Raw genomic sequence first — 23,153 nt, forward strand, 5'->3', positions numbered from 1 at the left:
TAAACTCAAATAACTAGCTCCCGGCGGACGACCGTACGCATACTGCGCAACTTGACGCCAAATGAGTAATCCTCTGACGCGATGTATGACGCAGGATGTAGGAGTATCGTAAGCTTAGATTACTCTCACGGTTCAAACAAACTCAAGCTCCTCTTCTCTTTTATCGAAATCCTCCAACATTTCTCTTTAAAATTTCTCGTTTTAGACTTCTAATTCGTGACTGGTGTTTTGTTTTGCTTTCTCTTCTGTGCCTCCGCGTTCGTCATTGCATCCAGGTCAAAGGATGCTCTTCCGCCCAAATCGACTTGCGCCAGCTTGCGCATTCTGCGTACGGTCATCCGCCGGAAGCTATAGTTATTTGAATTTAAGTTTTAAAGCTATAGTTATTTGAATTTAAGTTTTACAAAAGCCTTTATTAACCCACTGGAGCTGTATGGATTACTTTGATTATGGATGGATGCATTTTTTTTTGTTTGTCTTCAGAATTTGGGCCCCCATTCACAACCATTATAAACCTTGGAGGACTAAGGATATTTAAAAAAAAAAAATATATATATATATATATCTCCAATCGTGTTCGTCTGAAAGAAGATAGTCATATACACCTAGGATGGCTTGAGGGTGAGTAAATCATGGGATAATTTTCTTTTTTGGATGAACTAACCCTTTAAGATCCCTTAGATCTCTCTGAGCTACTGGGTCTGAGATGGACAAATCTTGAAGACAAAATATATGTATAAAAAAAAATAAAAATAAAGCATGAACGAGCCAGAAATTATTAACATTCCAAACCCCAGAAAAGCTCAACGAAAACAAGACTGTACGTACTCCCTATATAGAGAACAATGTTTCTCTCAAAATACTGTGCCAGAATCATTAGATGAGCAGCCAAGTAATCAAGATGCTTGCTGAATTGTCTGCAGCTAAAAATGTTGAAGATATTTCAGGTCATGAGTTACGCCACATGGTTATTCATAGAACCTATTGCAACATTAACAATTATCAGCGAAAGGTCTAAGAAAAATTGCAGCAGTCAACAATACTCTATTCATATCACTGTCAGCATGCACATATAGCCTTTCTTATTACATAAAAAAGTATTTTTGAAGAAAATTATGCGAAGAGCAAACATATGTAATATGTATTTTCATTATTAATTGTACTAAATAGGGAAATAATATGTGTTACTTGTAAGGGATCACAACATAAGTTAATTAAAAAAGACTAATAAACTTTTCCTAATGGGAGTCTCAGTAATAGAAACCCATTTTCTTGTAGTCCAAAGTATACTGATCATATCCAGATTGATAGAATTAATAGATTAATGTTTTTTTAGAAGACCATTCACTTTTTCTATAAATACCAGAAATCTCTTAAAGAAATATTCTCTGATAAACCTATGTGAAATACCAGAAATGGTGGGAGGAGGTGAATGTTGTGAACAGGCTGTGGGTGTCTGAAGAGTTCCCGATATTTTCTTGGTAGTAAGTGACCTTCGAAGGAAAAAGAGGAGAGAATGATACTGGTTCAGGTCAGCCATTTCCTCTCAAGAGCCCTTGAGCTTGATCCAATGGTCACATAGAGTTTCTGAGAGCCAGGCAACAAAGGGTGTTTCATGTGCGGGCCTGGAGGTGAGAGGTATTTTCAAGGCAGGATATTAAAGTGGAGCACAGAGTGTAATATAATTACAAATCAAGTTAGGATAAGGGGTTATTGGAGAGGCCAAGACCGGCAATAAATCACAAATCTGACACAAGAGGTTCTGTTAATTGATTGAAATTCAACCAAAAAAGAAGCTGTAACTTTTCTACAAAGATTTGCTCTTTAAGAGGTCTGGGTATATTTATTAAAGTGGTGGTTGATTATGATTTCAGTTTTTTAACTTTAGTTAGTGTGTAATGTTGCTGTTAGAGCATAAACAATATCTGCAAAGTTAGGACGCTCAAAGTTCAATGCAAAGGGAGATCTTTTCTTTTAAAGAAATCGCTTTTTAAGGACTACAACAGATGGCTGGTAGAGACTACAACGAGCTTCTTCCCGGGTTAGTGACATCACTAACCCTAAAATTTACATAAACCCCGCCCCCAAGAACACGCAACAAAGGGGGTGAGGCCATCTTATTGCAATATAGTAAGTAACAAAAATGGAATAGCATGTCATAAAAGCAAGATGACGACATGACAAGTTATAACCGTAATTAAACTAAACTATACCTGTTCTATCTTCATGCAGCATATATTCTCTGGCTCTGGAGGATAACACACAAGCGATTTATAGATTATCATGACAGAATATGCTAATCAATGACTATAAGATAGTTAACTACACATCATCTACATAAATTAATCAACTAACCATTCAGAAACATCCTGTTGCATTCTACATGTTGTCACTTCTTCTTGAGTCTCTCCATCATTGTCTGACTCCGGTTTGAACATAAAAGGCTGAACAGTTTCTGAAATTTTCAGTGAGTTTGTGTGAGGTAATCAGCGCTGCTAACAGGAGCTCTTGAAACTCCGCCCTCTTCTTGAGAGCAGCAGCTCATTTGCATTTAAAGAGACACACACCCTCAAAAAGTGACAAATTTAACATGCTATAAAAAATGATCTGTGGGGTATTTTGAGCTAAAACTTCACATACACACTCTGGGGACATCAGAGACTTATTTTACATCTTATAAAAGTGCCATTATATGACCCCTTTAATTATTTTTTATATTATTGTTTTAATAATAAAAATAATAATTTATATTTCATTTAGTTTAATTGTTTCTGCATTGTTGTGCCACATTTTAACTTGTACCAGACTTTTTTTCACAAAACCACTAAAGACTGTCTCATTTCCATCTTTATGCATAATAATAAAATGACAAACAGACCTCATGGGCTGCAGATTTGAGCCAGCTTGTTTTCCCAACACAGGCAGCAGTATAAAATAATGTGATGGGACATTCTTATTCATACAGTTTTGATTATTATTCAGTTGCTTTAGCATTAGCTGATTTAATCAAACCCAGTGGTTAAACAATAGATTCATCAAACAAAATGCAACTGAATACAGCTAAACATTCCTTTTCGTTTTGAGAACAAGTGATATGCCCAGGATTAAGTTGCCCCAGGCAATAAATAAATCCCTCATCTGGCACCATATGTCATTCCAATATGGGACACACACAGCATGCATCCCAAAATATGCTCTACAGCCCTGGCATTTATGGCAAGCCAATTTAACATTTATTCCTTTACAATAAATAGTATCTTTTCAGTTACTAGCTCTTATCTCTAAATTATTAGTAAATAATCTAATAGTTATACAATATTTACGATACTATCTTTTTCAGTTTCACTAGATTCTATCTTTAGAAAATATAACTTTTTTATCTGATAATCATTCCAAATTTAACTATCTATTCAATTAATCACAAGTATTTATTTATCACGTTACTAGTATTTAATTAGTTGTTAGTAGTCACTATCCCAATAGTGATAAGTAACTATTTCAAATGAATTGCAAATATTTGTCAATGAAGTTTGTTGCTCAGATGTCAACTATTTACTTCCAACTATTAAAGGTATGGTAGGCAATTTCGAAGATGCTAGCAATAGCAAGCTAGCTTTGAAAGCATGAGATCCCAACCTCCGTTCACAGCGCTCTCTAAGGCCACGCCTCCTTCAAAACACATGAAATCACACAGCTGAGTCTGCAAAGCGTCACGAGACGAGAAATTAAATTACCTCATGTCTCAAAGAGCTCTTACTTGTACCACCTGACTGCTGCAGATTTAGTTCGGCGTTGATAGTGCTGACATAGAAATGCATAAATCTGAGTCTAAGGACATGAACAGCTCCAGGTAAATGTCACATTTGCAACATAAGCTTGTTGTTTTGGTTCAGGAGAAACTGTAAAGGTAGCTGCTGTTTGTTTGTGGCACTCAGTGACTGTCTGTCTACAACTCTGCATAGCCTTATGAAACACACTGATGACGTGTGATGTTTGCGCAAGCAGGGTGCGCGAAGGTATGGAAATACATATGTTGACAGGCAGGTAGGACAATTGGCTGAAAACATTTTTGGTCCTGAGACTTCCACAGATGATATATGTACATGTTTTAATATTTAGACCACTTCTATTATTGATTGCTATCAGGATGTGAAGAGAGTTTCAACCAGTACAAAAAAAGTGTTTATAAAAAACTGCCTACCCTACCTTTAAGTATTCCAATTGTTGCCGGTACCTACTCCATTCTAACATTTTATTAGGTACTAGTACTTATTTATGAGACACTAGTATCTATACCATATGAGATAAAAAAAAAAAAACCTATCATATGTAATATTTAATGAACAGTCTCAAAGGCAGCTAATAGCCTATGAATAGGCACTATTTAAATTTAAATAAATAAATTTATATTTTTAATAGCCGTTTTAAAGTTCAATTAAATGTCTTAAGTATGATTCAAAAATGTGCTATTAGCAATTGGAATACACACTACGTAAATAATAGGTGGTAGTGTATTTGTACTAAGAAAGCGTAACTTTGTTAGTTAACTCTAACTACAGAATAAGAAATAGTTAAAGTAAAAAGGACTCTAAACATTATTGGATTTCTTAATATCAATTTTAAAATTGTAAATAAAAATAGATGCTAGTTAGCGTAAAGGATGTTTATGCTGCCTTCACGTGCTAATTCCCACTTCTTAAGTCGTGATAACGAGCTCAGTTTATGTGCACATTTTTTTTTACCTAGGAAACTCATATTTACGATAATTCCGAGAGCACGTGAAGGCAGCGTAAATGTTAAAACAGCTTGCCATGTGACGTCATAAGTTTGGACCGCTGCATACAGGCCTCTGTCAGCCGCTGCTGGATCCTCCAGGAAAAGTAGGTTACTAAAATGAAACCGACAGAGAACTAAAAAGTACTTCACAAGTGTATTGGTTTAGCTACTAGCCGAGAGCGAACACAGCTTACTGATAGTGTTTACTCACATCGTGTGAGATTGTATTTCTTTCAGAAGTAAAAATCTCGCATAAATCAGCCGAGTCGACTTGAAGTAATCGCATTATTCAACAAACAAATAAACAGTTTAAACGGGATGTTATGCTACTCATCGACAAACTAAACGATCTAGATTGCTCGTTTGTGTTTTTTAATGTTTAGGGAATTGTTTTTTTTAATGTTTAACAGTTGTATTAATATATACTACTTGGTGGTAAGTGCACTGGGCTGGGAATCTATGAACTGAACTTTTTAACTGAAACCCCACAGATAGGCTACCAGACACACGGACGCAGCTCGTCGGTTTATTTCATGTGCTGATTTCATTTTGCAGATGAAAACGAAGCAAGACGAGGCAGATGCTCGGTAGACTGGGAGTCTGCAGCGTTTTCAAGAGGTAGAGGAAATTGTTAATGTCCTATTGTTTAAATAACCCAGTAAACACAGGACACAAGTTACCATAGATGAGTTGTTGTTACGATGACGTTTATCTGCGGCAGTGTCGCACTTTTATCAGTCGATGTAACTTTGCAGTGTAACACAGGCTACTGCAGGAGAGAGCAGCACTAACACGTTTTATCGTAGATTAATGGGTTTTCAAAGATAAAAACATTGTCATACGGGTGATTTATCGGCCTAACAATCCTCGGCTTTGAGTACGAGCTTTCACGGATTGCAGTGCAATCCATTGTGGTCAGGCTGGACATTTCTCTGGTTGCAGACTAAGACATTTGTTAGGATGTAGTCGATCAGTACAATGATTAGAGGTCACAGTTGAAAAATACATCTTAAGATGATATTTGTTTTGTTACATGGTAGCTGGTCATTATCTGGTCCAAACTGGTAGACAATCTTGGACCAGCAGCTAGTTAGTTATATTAAGATGGTCAAACTATTTTGGTGGGCATCATAACTGGCCAACCAGCTAGAAACCAACCACTATCTCAAGCAGGATTTTCCTGCAGTTTCAAAGGCCCAGTTTGTATTTTAATGCTTAAGATTAGATTTTTTTTCTTACTGTGTTTACACTTGTTCATTTGTTAGCACCTTGTGTTGTGAGGTTTATTTGCTTTGTTTTCATAAGCTTATAATAACAAACACTCTTCAGCACTTGAACACAGGACATTGTCCAGCGGACACCAGATGGCTCAAATGAAAAGTTGATCATTACATAACATTTCCTATCTTATTTTCATGGACGGGCTCCGTAGATAAAGGATTGTGGATTAAGTGTTGGGGACAATAGCTATTGTAGCAATGGGAGGCTTGAGAGAGGAGTGAATACATTGCAAGTACTGTGCACCTGTGGGAATTGTATGTATATATGTGTGTGTGTGTGTGTGTGTGAGAAAGAGAAATGCAATTCGACTAAGGAACCCTGGAATTCCCCTTTCGGCTGAGAATGGTCGCCTTTTCCTGCTTTTTAATTTGGCCCCTATTGTTATCGTGAAAACCATGCGTTGCCACTGGAAACCCAGCATAAAGCATAAACCTGTTTTGCGTAGTTACAGTTACGCAGTTTTTACAAGCTTTGACAGCACTGCTGTAACTCTTTGAGGTGTGGTTTAAATTAAGGTGTGTAGTAGAAAATCTGGAGTTATATATTATGTAATCATTCTCATGCACAGTTAAGACACAAAAAACTGAGAAGTTACACACAGTGACATAATTTATATTCTGTGCTGTCCTTGTAGAAGCCTGGTATGTCTGGACCCACCTGGCTGCCTCCGAGAACCTTGGGTAGTTCAGATAGAACCACAGCATCAATGTCACACTCTGGCCCCGCTCTCTACAGACCTCCTAAGAAAGGTCTGCCCGACCAGAGGCCCAAATATAACATGTATGAACAGAATGGTGGAACAGGAGGAAATGGGATGCCTGTAAGGTATATGGCAACTGGACCTTCAGGTAAGAACACTTTATCTTTCCAGTGCATGTTTGCTTCATTAGGGTTGCACAATATTAGAAAAAACTGACATTGTGAAATTTTGTTTTTCGCTCCATATATTGCGACATGGGAATGAATCTTTCTAGAATGATTGGGGTGATTTTGTAGGGGAGTGAAAATGTTAAATTACAAGCATAGATAAATACTATAGAATAAAGATACAAATTAAATAAACAGTGCTTTTTCAGGTAAGTCTAACAGTATTCAGGTACAGAAATTGAATCATCAAATTTTGCAGCAGTCCGCCATTTCTGTTTCCTTGCTGTAGCAGCTGGAGATGTACAATGTCTGCGCCAAAAAACATTACAAATGTTCTGTTATTGGATGTACCAATGAACATAAGAGTCTCCATAGACTCTCTGCATCTGAGCCACTGAGGAAACCGTGGTTGAAATTCATTTAAGAAGGAAATGTGCCGAAGAAAGTTGGTAAAGTGTTATATATTTGCGCAAATCATTTTACACCGGACTGCTTCACAAACGAGGGTCCGTTCAACGCTGGATTTGCACAAAAGATTAACATGACAGTACATGCTAGTCGATGAGTTGAATCAACTTAACTACAACAACTATATCAATTTATCCACTAATCATTCAGAAACGTCCAGTTGCATTCTAAAAGTTGTAACTTCTTCCTGAGTCTCTCCATCAGTGTCCGACTCCGGTTTGAACACTGTAAGGCTGAACACCGCTACTGACAATTTCTGATATTTTGGCTGCGTGAGATTCTCCAGTTTTTTTTTGTTTTTTTTGTTGAGTATCCCAAGCACAAGCTGGTAAAGCTCCGACCACAAATGGAAAGGGGGCGGGTAGCAGCAACTCATTTGCATTTAAAGGAACACACACAAAAACGTGTTTTTGCTCACACCTCAATGGGGCAAATTTGACAAGCTATAATAAATTATATGTGGGGTATTTTGAGCTGAAACTTCACAGACGCATTCTGGGGACACCAAAGACTTATGTTACATCTTGTGCATAATAGGCATAATAGGTCCCCTTTAAAGAATTAATTGATTGAATACAGTATGACAGTTTGTGCTTCGTAACCTTAAACTGATGTTCGTGTGCTTAGGTGGATCCATGCAACACCAGCATCAAGATGATCGCTCAGGGTCTACTACCTATCATCCATTGCCTCCCCAATTAGGAGACCGATACTATGCTTCAGGCCAGGGGCCCAAAGAAGACCACCACAACTGGAACCCCCGCATGGCCAGCCATGAACTTCACGTCAGTGAAATCCACATATTCATTTATAATTATTGTTTAGGACTTGTTGTGTTCTGCAAATATAAGTTCCTTAAATTTCCTAAAAAAAAAAAAAATAAATAAAAAAAAAAACAGGGAAAATATCCTTCTCATTAAATATGTTGTTCGTACGAACCAAACTCTTCCAGGCCTCAGCTACAACTACAGTATTTGAGGGTCAAAGTAGACGTTGTTCACGGGCAGCCAATAAAGACCATAGGCTGACACTATGCAAATTTGTTACATTGTTATGTAATTATGTAACAGGAAGTGAGACTGGAATTACTGACAATTCGTTTCAGAATTGATTCTTTGTTTTAGCAGACAATAACTTTATTTGTCGTGCACTTTGATCTTTAAAACTTTGCAGACCTTTTACATTCACAAACAGCTATATTACATACTGCATGAAAGGTAATATTTGAAAAAGCATAATAGAGACACTTTAAAACATTCCCCCCACATTTAGGCATTATTGTGCTTCTTGAAAGTATAATAACCTGAGTTTTGTTTGTGGCTGTTATTTGCTCAGAATCGGGGATCAGAGAAGCACATCTCTACTATTGACGCAGAGATAGACTCTCTTACGTGCATGCTGGCTGACCTGGGCAATCACCCTCAGAGCTCAAGCACACAGGTAAACACTTTAAAAGCAGTAACACTTCAGAATAATGCTTTAAACCAAGTCCTAGGGGAAAAAACAGTTTACCAATAATTTAAAGAATGCTTCCATGTATATTAGTAAGAAAATGTGTTTCTTAAAGGATTAGTTCACTTTGAAATGAAAATTAGCCCAACCTTTACTCACCCTCAAGCCATCCTAGGTGTATATGACTTTCTTCTTTCTGGTGAACATAATTGCAGAAATGTTAATAAATATCCTGACGCATCCGAGCTTAATAATGGCAGTGATAGGGTTCAGTGAGTATGAGCTGAACAAAGTGCTTCCATCCACATCCATCCATCATAAATATGTGCTCCACACGGCTCCAGAGTGTTAATAAAGGCCTTCTGAAGTGAAATAATGTGTTTGTGTAAAATAAATATCCATATTTAACAAGTTATGAAGTCAAATATTGAGCTTCCGCCAGACCACCTTCCGTATACAAGTTACGAAGAAAGTGTAAACCGGCGTCGCGTCAATTACACTTTTTTTCTGTAAGTTTAATAGGGAAAGTGCATGACGTAGCGTAAGCTTTGTGAACTGCAAGAGGTTTACACTTTCTGCGTACGTTGAATACGGAAGACGGTCTATAGGAAGCTCGATATTTAACTTCATAACTTGTATAAATATGGATATTTCTTTACACAAACACATGGCTTCGCTTCAGAAGGCTTTTATTAACCCCTCAGAGCCGTGTGGAATATGTTATGATGGATGGATGTGGATGGAAGCACTTTGTTCAGCTGATATTCGTTGAACCCTATCACTGCCATTATAAAGCTCAGATGCGTCAGGATATTTAATATTTCTCAGACTGTCTTCGTCAGAAACAAGAAAGTCATATACACCTAGGATGGCTTGAGGGTGAGTAAAGGTTGGGCTAATTTTCATTTCAAAGTGAATTAATCCTTTAAGGCTGGAATAGATTACATCACTGGTTCTCAACTGGTTTGGCCATGGAACCCACATTTTCCCATGGTCATTAAGCTATGACTCAATTTTTATAGGAATTGAAACCTAGTATTTATTTCTCAAAAATGGTTGACACACACAAGCAGGGCTGTAACTAGTGTATCCGGGCCCCGGATAAACTGTATAAGGTAAGGCTATTAAATAGCACTCCCAAACTAGTGTTTTTTTCATAGAGTAAGTTAGTAAGTTGTGAGCATGAGCCACCACAGTCATCAAAAATGTAGAAAATCACACAAAGTGAAAATAAAGTGGTATTTTGGTAAAGGTTATGGAAACTACAGTTACCATTGTAAATGCACAATATTAACATGAACTCTTTATAATGTAATTTATTGGTACTTTTTGGTAATTTCATGACTTTATAATGGCTTGTTTTCACCGAGCGGTACGGTTCAGTAAAGTACAATTCGGGACAGTAAACCCTGATCCACCGCCAACAGTACCCTTACTTGATAGGCGTGGTGTATGCCGGAAAGTAGCGATCAACGTCATTCTAGTGTGAAGAAGAAAATGAGAGTAAACAACAATGGAGGACATACAGCAGCTTTGTTTGAGCAAAGGCTGAAGGCTGCAAGGAAAAACAGCCGAAAAATACACATTGTGCTGCAACGGTATTGTTGTATTCCCCTTGTAGCATGCGCAAGTGACGATTCTCTGTCAACCAATCAATGTTCTGCAGTGAGTGTAGCTTCATCCCTTTTGGTACAGGTACTATTGTGCTAGGTACCCCAACGGAAGGGTCCCAAAAAAGTGGTATGGTACGGTTCAGAATTAGGGTACCATTCACAACTTCTGACAATGGAAATAGAAAAAAATGCTTACCGTACTGTACTGTACTGAACCGTACCACTCGGTGGAAACGAGACATAATTGACAACATAAATTGATCGTGCAGTTAGAGTGCATGCCGCAGGCACAGTATATCTGACCTGACCGGAAAGTTCGTTTTTCTGAGGTGAGAGACTTTTTATTTCATAAGAAATTACAAAAATAGTGTTAGAATAAGGACAATGACAAATAGCCTGACATAGTCTCATCTGACAGCACATAGGCTGAATACCAAATGGCACCCTAAACACTTGCGGTCTTCTTACGAGTCCGCACTTTCGTGACGTAACACCGCTTTGACTGTCGGGAAGAAGTATGCCGTGGAGCTCACACCAGTGCAGGTTCAGCAAAAGTGCGCATCGAGGGCACATATCGGCCGCAAAGGGGGCGCTCGTGAGCACCCTTCTGAAGCCTAAAATTGACAAATGGGACACCCTGCGGTCTCGTAGACTTAACGGACACGCGCACACGGCAGCCATTGTAAGTCCACAAGACCGAAAGTGCATAGAAGTGTGCCATTTGGGATTCAGCCATACTGAATCAAGACAAGTTGACAATGCGTTTTTCCTCAGTGCCTCTCAGGCACTCAGTGCTGAAGCAACAGCTTTCACAAATGTCTTTCAAAATAAAAGTCTCACATCAGTAAAAGATTTAGAATGATTTCTTTGTTGTTGTTTGTTTTGCAACCCACTTTTGGGCCGCAACCCACCAGTTGAGAAACACTGCACTACATGACTCTAAAAATCTGATTTTTAAAACGCAAGGCATCATACATTACTGATTTTGTAAATAGTTACAGAGAGAAGCTAGGCATCCTATACTAACGACTGAGGTTCACACAGTACCAGACTTTTTAAGTTGTTCCGTACACAACAAACTCGCACAGAAACATGGCACCTCGTTGCTAGAAGTCGCATGACAAATAACTTTTATAATACTTGATTCTAATTGTTCTGATTCTGTTTTTAATTCAAAAATAGTTTTTTGTATGCAAAATATCCTTTCTCATTTTTTTTTCAACAGTTGTATGACAATGTGCCTTATAGCAAGCACCTCCCTACTGACCGCTATAACTCTTCCAGCCAGATGGGGGCTCCACCAACAAGCAGGCCCTCAATGGGCTACCCCCCTCCACTCCAAAACCAGTACCATCCTGCCCCACCTTACACCTCTACACCTCAGCCAGACTATATTTACCCCTCCGCCCCCTCTTCCATCCACAAACCTTACCCACAACCAGTGCCTGCCTCCTACACCACTGCCTCCACCCCAACTGGTCCTCGATTTACTGTACAGGTGAAAACGGCTCAGCCCGTCACCTATTCTCAGAGCGGACGACAGGCAGAGCAAGCTTACACCCCACCGCCGCCCCGTCAGCATGCCTCTCGGCCCCCTCAGCAAGATCGGCCACATTATGAGGCACAGGGACAGGGCTGGTACCCACCTCCACCTCCCCCTGCCCAAGAACCTCATGGAGATCCAGGTGCCTATAAGGGAGGAGCAGGAAATATGTCAGGAGGAAGAGCCGGCCAGGGAGCACCCGTGAAGATGAGTCAAGACCAAGTGTCAGCATATCAGTCTAACAAGGTAAGACTGGGTTGTAGGAGAGGTCAATGTCGGTTTGTCAAGTTGTAACAGAGATTGAAAAACTCTGTCATGAAACCAAAGGCAGACTTCCTTTTGAGTGGCTTTTATAAAAAGAAAAAAAAGTGTTAGTTCACCCAAAAATGAAAATTCTGTCATGAATTACTCACCCTTATGCCGGTCTACACCCGAAAGAAATTTTCACAAATTAAGATATTTTTTGATGAAATCCAAGAGGTATATAACTCGTCCATAGACAGCAATATAATCACCACTTTCAAGGTCCAGAAAGGTACTAAAGATATTGTTAAAACAGTCAATGCGACTGCAGTGGTTCAACCTTAATTTATGAAGTGACCAGAATACTTTTTGTGGGCAAAAACAAAACAAAAATAACGACTTTATCCAACAATCTCTTCTCTTCCGTCATTATCCTTACATAGGTGCCGCAGTAAGCACAGTGAAGGCTTCCATGTTTACGTCCGAATGCCGGCTCGGTATTGGCTAAAGCTGCACACGTGAGCAGCACGACGCATTTGTGAGTCGGCGTTCCAGAACCTGGGAGCGCTGGACGTAAACAACGTATGAGAATGACACAGAAGAGAAGATATTGTTAAATAAAGTCGTTATTTTTGATTTTCTAATATCAACGGCGTTTCTCAGAAATTGCTTACTGCGCCTTTTAAGTGTGTTAAACAGTCATGAAAATGTTTCAAGTACACTTAAGTGGCCTTTTATTTCATCAATATTAGACTATCAGATATATTTATGATTTGAAGTACACCACAAGTGCACATGCAATACAATTAAGTAAACTTCTTTTTCAAAAAGGTTTTGTGTGTGTGTGTTTGGACTACAGAAAGTCTGAGAGTGTTTTAAATTTACATTTGTACAACAATGATAAAATGTGTACAAGTGAACAGCAAAAAGGTTTTATGTATGCAGTTTATCAATGTTCTTTCATGTTCTGCCAGCAGGGGTCAGCACCACGTCCAGAGGAAGAGTTGGATCGACTCACCAAGAAGTTGGTGTATGACATGAATCATCCCCCAACTGAGGAATATTTTGGTATGCTCCAATATTTAATGCATTTTTTCTTATTTTATGTGTACAGTGAGGGTCATGGATCTCTCTCTCTCCATCTTTCTCTCTCAGGTCGATGTGCTCGGTGTGGGGATAATGTTCTGGGAGATGGCAGTGGCTGTATTGCCATGGAGCAGGTGTTTCACGTGGAGTGTTTCACCTGCATCACCTGTCATGCCAGACTGAGAGGCCAACCTTTCTATGCATTAGATAGGAAGAGCTACTGCGAGAGCTGCTACATAGTGAGTTTTTTGTTTTTTTTTGTTTTTTCCCCTGTCGTCTTCTCTTGGTTTCTGCCTTTTATTGTTTTTTTTTTTTTTTTTTTAGCATATTTTACATCAAAACTTTTAATATTTTGTTCTTCCTCTCTGCTCACAGAGCACACTTGAGCGCTGTATAAAATGCTCTGAGCCCATCCTAGACCGGATCCTGAGGGCGATGGGAAAGGCTTACCATCCTCGCTGTTTCACATGTGTGGTTTGCGGCTGTTGTCTGGATGGAGTGCCTTTTACTGTGGATGCCACATCTCAGATCCACTGTATTGAGGACTTCCACAGGTACTTACTCACTTCTCTCCTTTTGTTGTCCCTCTGTGTGGTGTAAAGCCACTGTTTCTGTTGATAAACAATCAAATGCAGATGGTGGAGTGGCATGTTGTTTTTTTTCTTCACTAAATCTTTGCTTTTTTTATTAATATGAGGCTCTTCCAAATGTCCTACCAGTTACTGTATGGATTTTATCACTAAAACCTTGTTTGCTTCTTGTTTTCAGGAAATTTGCCCCACGCTGCTCTGTATGTGGCCAGCCCATAATGCCAGAGCCTGGGCAGGAGGAAACAGTGAGGATCGTTGCACTGGATCGCAGTTTTCATGTTAACTGCTACGTATGTGAGGTAAGAACCATCATTTTGTGTTTATGTTGAATTATTGATGTGATGCACCAACTCAGATATTTGAGAGTAGTTTATTTTTAACACCCATGTAAAAATAAGGGGTTGCAGTTAGTGATGTATGAGATATATATATCAGTAATTTGGGGGATTTTGTTAATAATGACAATCACACTAAATTAATTTTGTAATTTGTAATTATCTAATTAAATAAATCCGAACATTGGATAAAGCCAGGTTCAAGATTGTTTTATTTTGGTGACATACACTATTAGAGTTAAAGGTTTTGGATATCTCTTTATATCAATCCATAAATCAGGATTACTGTCAATAGACAGAGAAAAATACATGTTTACCATGTTTTCAGGCATAAAATGTTAAAAGTATCCGGTGAATGATATATGAACAAACAACTTAAAGTACATTTTAAATCTTTGTTTTCATAATCTTTTGTTATGCTTTAAGTAAACTTAATTTTTTTTTTTAAGTTTTTAATTTTAAGTCTAACATACTAAAGCACATGTAAAGTACTTGATTATAGTTTAACTGTAGTGTGTTATTCAATATTACATTTAAACTTAATATATTTTACATGTATTAAATTGCATGAAATACAGTTGTGCTCAATCTGCAAATCTGAACCTGCAAAATGTTAATATTTTGTAAAAACTAAGAGGCATAAAAATTGCATGTTATTTCTTATTTAGTATTACAAAAGGTGAAAACATTCACTGATGCTCAAGAAGGAAACATGATGCATTAACAGTTCTACAACTGTAGAAGTTTCAGTAGAAATGGCATCAAAGTATACTTTAGTTTACCATGTTTGTCAGAATATTCACCAGTACAATTTAACCATATTTTAAATACAATAGAAATAATTTTGAAATTACATATAAAGATGTATTTAAGTCCTACATAAGTCATCAAGTACATAAGGTTCAAAAAGGCAAAGATTGCTTTTGATGATGCTGATTTATTTTGATTGGTAACAGCCCTATAGTGTCTTATTATTCTGATTTAATAAGGCAAGACACTACAGGCTATACCACTGTTTATTCAGGCACTTGTCAATAGCTGCGTTTCCATTTTCCTTCAAATTGCGCAAATTTAAATTACAAATAGAAAATACGCCCAATGGAAACAACGTCAATTTCGCAGAAACTCCTATATATTGCAAAAAAGTTTTTACACTCGCATGAGGTGGTTTTTCAGGCAATTCGAAAAAGGAATATTTCGCAAAACTTACAGGTACAACTTAGAGGCATTTACAGGTCGCATGGCGTAAGTAAAAGTCGATCATTCTTTAAAGATGGCGCGGTATGTTTGGACAGAAGACAAGACGGAGTTCTTTATTAAACTCATAAAAGACAAAAGAATACTGGATTCTAAACAACAAAGAAATGCCACAATTTATCAAGACCTCAAAGCAGATAGGAGGGAGAAACATCCAGAAACACCTCATATGTGGCCGCTCCCATGTATAAAGGGCTTTCCTTCCCATTAATGCTTTATATAACATGCCTACGTCTCCTTCGATGATTTTTGGAACAACTTACTGCGAGAGGAAAAATTACGTTTTATTCACATAACATCAGTTAATGGAAACGCCGTTTTTTATCGACATTTAGAAATTATCGCAAAAGTTTTGCGCAAATCTGTAATGGAAACCTGGCTAATTTTAAGATTTTAGGCTATTTTGCTTTTTAATTCATTATGCTGTTCACAAAGCTCTATGTGATTATAGTACTTTACATCCCTTCTTTCCCTTATTGACTGATTTTTCAGATTCTTTTTTGCTTCAAATCAAAGTTTGTAATGTCATGATTCGCCTTGTAGCTGGTTGGTTTGGTTTATGGCTTTTAATGTTTAAATGAAGACTTTCTTTTAAATCTCTATGGGAGAAATGAATGGAAAAATACTTCCGAAACCATCGCTGCTGAAAAAGTGGTCGGGCGCTGTTGCACACTATAGGACTGTTACCAATCAAATGAAATCAGCATCAACAAAAGCCATCTTTACACTACAGAGGTGGCACAGAAGCTGCATCTGAAGTGGCATTTTTAGATGTATTTACTATTTACACATTGTTAAATACAGTGAGTTGGCATGAATGCATTTACACTGCAGTTACAAATGCATGCATAATATTATGAGATTAACTGTATTAAAAATAACATTTTGAATATTGTTTGGGTTGTAGGAGTGTGGTCTTCTCCTCTCTTCAGAGGGCGAGGGAAGAGGCTGCTATCCCCTGGACGGACACATTCTGTGCAAGAGCTGCAGTGCCCGTCGCATCCAAGATCTTTCTGCCAAAATCTCCACTGACTGCTAATGCACCCGTCCTGTCTCACCGCATCCTTTCTCTGCTTCATGGTTATTCTTCAGAATGTACCACTATCTAAACATCCACCACCTGGTATTTCTTCCATCCTCGACCTTACACACTAAATATCCACATGTCGATTGCACAAATAATATGAAGACGTCCCTCTCAGGGTAGCATAGAGCTGTGAACAAATAAAACAATAGCTCTTGTGCTTAGAGTAGTTTCACTGGAAAGCTGTTTCTTAAATAAAACAGAAAAACAGGTGGTGAATGAAACGTGATGGTGTTTGTGTGTAATCCTCCACGCGTGTATGTTTATACAAAATGTGAGTCTTGTGAACAGGGTGCATTTCTAACTTTGGAGAAGCAGTCACTGCTCTTAAGAGTTTTTACAAGTTTCCTCAAATAATGCCCCAATTCTGCTGGCAGTTGGGGTCACTTCATATCGTCCCCTTTCAGATGCTCTTTTATATCATCTCTGTTCTCTTATCCTCTCAAAAACAAAAACATGATGTTTTCTCCTGCTACACTCGGCGGAGATCAAGCGCTCATTATTTTAATACTTGAAATCATGATTGTTGAAGGATATTATTACTGTATTTCGTTTACTGACTTGATATTGATTTATTATCGTTATATTCACCATAATGCTAATGATAGTTCTGGTAAAGAGGTGGAAACATGGGCAGCTTTTTTGTTCTTTTTTTTTCCCCCTGCTCTTGTCACTCCAAACAACCTCTAGGTAAAACTTTATGCTGATCTTTTAAGCTGTTATAAGAAGTGTGTTGTCAGATAGGAATAAAGGGTAAGTGTATACCATTAACACTTCACTGAAGGAAATCTCTTGACAGGTGTGTGTTAAGCTGCAGTCATGTAGTTGAGTTTTCTGCTATGCTCAGTGGTTTGGTTTTGGCAGCAGAGTGGATCATTTTCAAGGAGTTTGAATAGTGAGAGAAATAGTGAGCAATTAGGGAAAGGAATCCACTAGGTTAGAAGAATGACAAATGTGACCTGTTAGAATTAGAACGTTTCTCGTAACATCAAGGAAGTTAGTTGCAATTGTGTTACTAAATATACAGACTAACAGAAGATAAATGGACAAGTATGAAGGTTACAAAAAGGTTAAGTACGCACTAGAGAAACGACTTTCACTTCAGATTCAGATTATGCATCTGACTTTTGTGCAAAGAGATTGTTACTGACTGGCTTTATTTTTTTTTTTATATATCTCTTTTCTTTGTAATTGCTTTGTGTCAAAATGCATTTTTAATTGTCTGTTATTTGAATAATGTGCAAGCATCCATTACTTAATGCCGTTATACAAAAAGGTTTCAAATAAGGTGTTGGTTGCTTGAAACAAAAAAAAAAGTATTTGTGCCAACAAATTGTTACAATTGTCTAGAAACTAAAAGCATAAAGTGGTTCAGATGGTTGCATGCTTTATTTATTGGTTTGTCTGGAATATTTTGTAAGAATGTTCAAACATAGTGTCCATCTGATCAATTTGCTGCCAAAAAAACTTTTTCTAAACTGGTCAACATAGTTGGTGATCTCTAATTGATAAAGTAGCACTGGTACTGCACGGTTTGTTTTAATGGCGGATGTACTTTTCAAGCTGCCAGTTTATTTCAGGGTTTGTTTGGATGACTTTGCATCTTTCCCTGATATTGATTGTAAGGAGACACAAAGATCTGCTTTATAAATCCATCTGTTTTATGTCTATTGATTTCTGGTTTGTACTGACCATTGTTTCTGGTTTATGATTTAATGAACTGTGAAAGAAAACAAATAGCCATAAGATTTTGTGTGCTTGCTTTTTGTATTACATAAAGCCAATCACACATAAATACAGTTTCCCTGATCACACTTTTTTACAGTGAACTAGCAAATCCAATGACACTGTTGCAAGGTCAACACAACACCTCTATATCAAGATTTTTTCAATTTAATTTAAACTTAAATCATATAATCACTTGCTATCAAGCTTGATAGTACCATAACAAATATTTTATACCATACAGTGCATACAAGACCATTAAACACTAGACAAAAAGAGTTAAACTCTCTTTGTACTGGAATAGTAAAACCAGTGTTATTTACCAATATGCGTGCTGCTGAATTTTAATAAGAACATTTTTGCCAAATGGTATCATAAAGAGAAGGAGAACCCGAAGACAATATAGATTGGTTTTTACAATCCGTGATACAGGCATAAGGCAAAAATGCACATGACCAGAAACCCTCTAAAACATCAACTAATATTGACGCCTACACAATTATGACAATGTAGGGTTTCAGTTGAGGTTTTTTAACCAAGCAATTTGACTAACAGGAGGTGAAGGTTTTCCAGTAGAAATTCCGGCATCCTACTTTCCGTTCTCGTTGGGAGAGGGGAATCTGGCGAACCACTTCATTGTGAACGTCAACATCATCAATGCTTTCAAGAGCATCTTTCTCCTCAGATGCCATCGACTCAAAAAGTTGCTTCAGAAGGAGCAAACGAGAGAGATCCTGAAGCTGAAGACAGAAAAGATGATTCAAAAGATTTTCAAGGTCAAAAATAAAACTGATTTGAACTTGATTTAGTATGTGCATGTTACTGTTTTTGTAATACTTTACAATAAGGTTACATTTTATGTCGCTGTCAAGCGGAAACGTACTCCAAAAACGCTACATTTCAGAAAATGGAAAAAACTATGTATTTTTTTTTTTTTTTAATTATGTTTTATATAATTAAACACCGCGTTGTCGAAGTCGATATTGTGCTTTATATATGGTCAGACACTTCATGTGTCATTATATTATTTACATTTTACGAAAATACTATATGAGCTCTCGGTTTTTTCTGTCATTTGGCCAAAATCTCAAGACACTCGTCGTCTCCGCTTCTCAAATTGCCTACATAAAACGTTCGCTTTTATATATAGCCTAGTGTTAATTGTGTAAAGAAAGCTAATTGTGCAAAGAACCAGTTCTTTATTATTACTTTAATATTATTGTATACAAGCAAAGACGGTCCAAACTGCACTTTATTTTAGATTGAGGCGGGTGGAGTGAAGTTATAAGGTTTGACTGACAGATTGAGGAGCCAATGGAGTTACGAGATTTAGTCACAAGCTCTTTTTTTAAAAATACTTTTCATTTTCATTTTTTTTTATATAAAAAACACACTTACAGGGTGACCAATAGTAAGGATTTATGGGTGGGAGGAAAAATAAATAATTAAAAATCACGAAATATGGAGATAGGCTAGGGTTTCAGTGACGTTTAACATTAGTTACATTAGCTAACAATGAAAAATACTTCTAAAGCATATATTATTTTTAATGTTAATTTCAAAATTTACTAATACATTATTAAAATAAAAATAATTTAATGAACCGGAGCTAAAATGAACTATAAGCGCTTGTATTTTTATTAAAAAAAAAAAAAAAAAAAAAGATTACTGTAACAAATGTATTGCTCATTGTTATTTTTTTGTTAGGTAATGCGTTAAAAAAACATTAACTTCTGGAACCTTAGTGTAAAATGTTACCATTATTTATAATCCACACAGACGTGACCATCAACACTAACCGTAGAAAAGCATGCGTTGTACCTCATTCTCCTTGGGTTCCACTTCAGATTGTAACAGCTGGAGCAGCATGTCTCCTCTAGGTGCTGAACTGACACTGCACAGCAGCAAAGAGACCGATAGAGTCGCCACGGCCACCTGTAACAGGGAGAACATCTTAAAGCTGTAAAAACACTGCCTTTTAGAGTGCTTTAAGGATGACAAGCTTATATAGGCACCAAAGGTGGGATTCTGGGGTCAATTAGAGAGAACTTATTGGTCGAAACATAACCACGAAGGATGATGAAGGTGGTTGTGTGGGTGTAGAGAAGCAGGGGTAAAGGGTGAAGAGACATTTGTGCGAGGGGAGGGACTCCCAGACCCAGTAGGAAAGATGTTTGATAAGGTCACACAGGTGTTAACTTTTACATCAGAAGCCGTATCAATTCTATGTTATTTGCAATAATATGTCATGTAAAAATTGATCATCTAGAACATAAATATCCTCATGTTTGACAGGCGAAAGTATTTTTCAACTTCAGTGGCAATGAACTAATGAACTAGTGAGATCTTAATTATAGCTGAGTGATGATACTATCATGCTCCAGTAAGGCATGTTGTGTCACTTGTGATTTGGAGAAGCGTGCATTTCGGTGTCTTGTTCTCACTATGAGGTCCTCTTTATACAGAGGAATTAATGATGCGAAGTGACTCAAATGTTAATTGGTCTGCTTAGTCATTACTTCACACCATCCTCCATCTCTGGTGATATGGGTGGCTGCATTACAGTATATATATATATATATATATATTGATAGATAGATATAGATATAGATCCTGTCTATCGGATCAAATCTGATACTCATGTGCGGCTTATATTAGACAAATGTGCACCTCTAAATGCCACCCCTCTCTGAACCCACATGAACCAGGACTTCAAGAACTCAGAGGGCAATTACTCAGACTTGGTCGTCTCAGTGGGTGGCCATTAACATTTACAAAGGAGAGGTGGGCATGTCAGTGCTATGGGCAACATGCTGGGCATGTAAATGAGGCCCAGCTCATCCTTGGTTTAATATACGTAAATTAAGTAAGCACCATTATTAGAGATAAACAGAATTGTTTACTTTTTTTGTGACAGATGACTAAATGTTTCAGAGTGACAAGACCCATGTAATGTAGTTTAGATGAGTGGAAATGAGTTTTCCATTGGTCCCTATAAGATGATCAGAGTGGCACACAATCAGATGAGTTTTTATGGCTGTTTGAAAGAGAAGAATAAAGATTTTTATTATAATAATAATAACAATAATACTGTTTTTTGTCATTAAGGGGTATGGAGTGTAGTGATTTGAAAAACAAAACAAAAAAACAAACAAAAGCATTTTACCATAAGGCTGCAACATAAAATACTTTCTGAATATACAGAGCCCACTCTAAAAAAATGGTGCTGTATAGTACTAAAAGTGGTTATTTGGCTCATAATCATAGGGGAACCACTTTAAGTGCTGTATAGCACCAAATCTTGGTGCTTCAGTGGTTCTTTGGGGTGGTTAAGGTGCTATATAGCACCACTGCTGTACAAAGAACATGTTATGCCCCTTTAAAGGTTCTTTACGAGCCAAAGAACCACTGTTGGTGCTGTTTAGCACTATTTTTGTTGAAGAAATAAAATGCGATATGGCACCTCTTATGGGTTCTACATAGCACCATTTGACAAAGGCACTGTAGAGCACCTTTAAAGATATGATGCTACTTAGCACCAAAAGTGGTTCCCCTATGATTACGAGCCAAGAACCACTTTTAGTGCTGGTTTTTTTAGAGTGTATAGAAAATCATCACACCCCTTTGAAATAATTACTTTATTTGTCATACAGCCTGAAATAATAATTAAAAAAACTTTTCCAGCTTTATTTACAAATTTTTCTTTACAATATCAAAGTAATGACAAAAAAGTTCTGAAAATGAATAAAAAACTAGAATAACAGGGTTAGAAAAGTCATCAGTCCCCTGATTTAATACTTCGTAGAGCCACCTTTAGCTTTAATTACAGCCATTAAAGGGTTAGTTCACCCAAACATGAAATTTCTGTCATTAATTACCAACATGTCGTTCCACACCCCTAAGACCTTCATTCATTTTCGGAACACAAATTAAGATATTTTGATGAAATCCGAGAGGTTTTTTTATCCTCCATTGAAAGCAACGAAATTACCACATTCAATGTCCAGAAAAGTAGTAAAAACATCATTAAAACAGTCCATGTGACTACAGTGGTTCAACCTTAATGTTATGAAGCGACGAGAATACTTTTTGTGCACAAAAACAAAACAAAAATAACAACTTTATTCAAAATTTTCCTCTTCTCTGTCTGTCTGCGTTTCCGTGTTTAGGTCCGTATGCTGCTCATGTGAACAGGTGTTGGCCAATACTGACCCACTGTTCAGACGTAGAACCTGGAAGCTCTGGAACGAAAATAGTGCAGCAGAAGGACAGAGGAGAGACAAATTTGTTGAATAAAGTCGTTATTTTTGTTTTGTTTTTGCGCACAAGAAGTATTCTTGTTGCTTCATAACGTTAAGGTTGAACCACTGCAGTCATGTTGACTATTTTATCTATGTTTTTACTACTTTTCTGGACATTGAATGTAGTCATTTGAATGGTAATATCTTAATTTGTGTTCTGAAAACGAACGAAGGTCTTACTGGTGTGGAACGACATGAGGCTGAGTAATTAATGACAGAATTTTCATTTTTGGGTGAACTAACCCTTTAATAATTTTGGATCTGTCTGTACTAGCTTTGTACACCTAGATTGAGGAATATTTGCCCATTCTTTCTTTGCAGAATTTCTCAGTTCAAAGTTCAAAGTATGGATGCAGTATGTATGCATCCACAGATTTTTTTATCAAATTTAACTGAACGCAGGTTTTCCTCAAGACTTTGGATGTACTTGGCAGCATCCATTTTCCCTTCACTCCTTCCTGACCAATCGCCCAGTCCCTGCTGAAGAGAAAACACCCCCACAACATAATGCTCCCACCACCGTGCTTCACAG

At 37.4% G+C, this 23,153-nt stretch overlaps 1 protein-coding gene across 4 annotated transcripts; it reads left to right on the plus strand.

The window, feature by feature from the left end:
• Window positions 1-4,787: 4,787 nt before the first annotated feature.
• Window positions 4,788-18,341, plus strand: trip6 (thyroid hormone receptor interactor 6). Of its 4 annotated transcripts, none has more exons than XM_051900237.1 (11): window positions 4,789-4,880; window positions 5,332-5,394; window positions 6,692-6,905; window positions 8,020-8,177; window positions 8,728-8,832; window positions 11,683-12,246; window positions 13,218-13,311; window positions 13,399-13,568; window positions 13,705-13,883; window positions 14,098-14,218; window positions 16,419-18,341. In XM_051900237.1, the coding sequence occupies exons 3-11, from the start codon at window positions 6,701-6,703 to the stop codon at window positions 16,548-16,550; spliced, it is 1,728 nt and encodes a 575-aa protein (XP_051756197.1). In that variant the 5' UTR covers window positions 4,789-4,880; window positions 5,332-5,394; window positions 6,692-6,700; the 3' UTR covers window positions 16,551-18,341. The 4 variants fall into 4 exon arrangements, with proteins under 4 accessions (XP_051756199.1, XP_051756197.1, XP_051756200.1 ...); XM_051900240.1 differs by having other exon boundaries at window positions 13,221-13,311; XM_051900238.1 differs by lacking the exon at window positions 4,789-4,880 and adding an exon at window positions 4,889-5,211.
• Window positions 18,342-23,153: the final 4,812 nt, after the last annotated feature.

This window comes from Ctenopharyngodon idella, chromosome 7 (genome assembly GCF_019924925.1).
Source record: "Ctenopharyngodon idella isolate HZGC_01 chromosome 7, HZGC01, whole genome shotgun sequence".
Classification (NCBI taxonomy): Eukaryota; Metazoa; Chordata; class Actinopteri; order Cypriniformes; family Xenocyprididae; genus Ctenopharyngodon; species Ctenopharyngodon idella.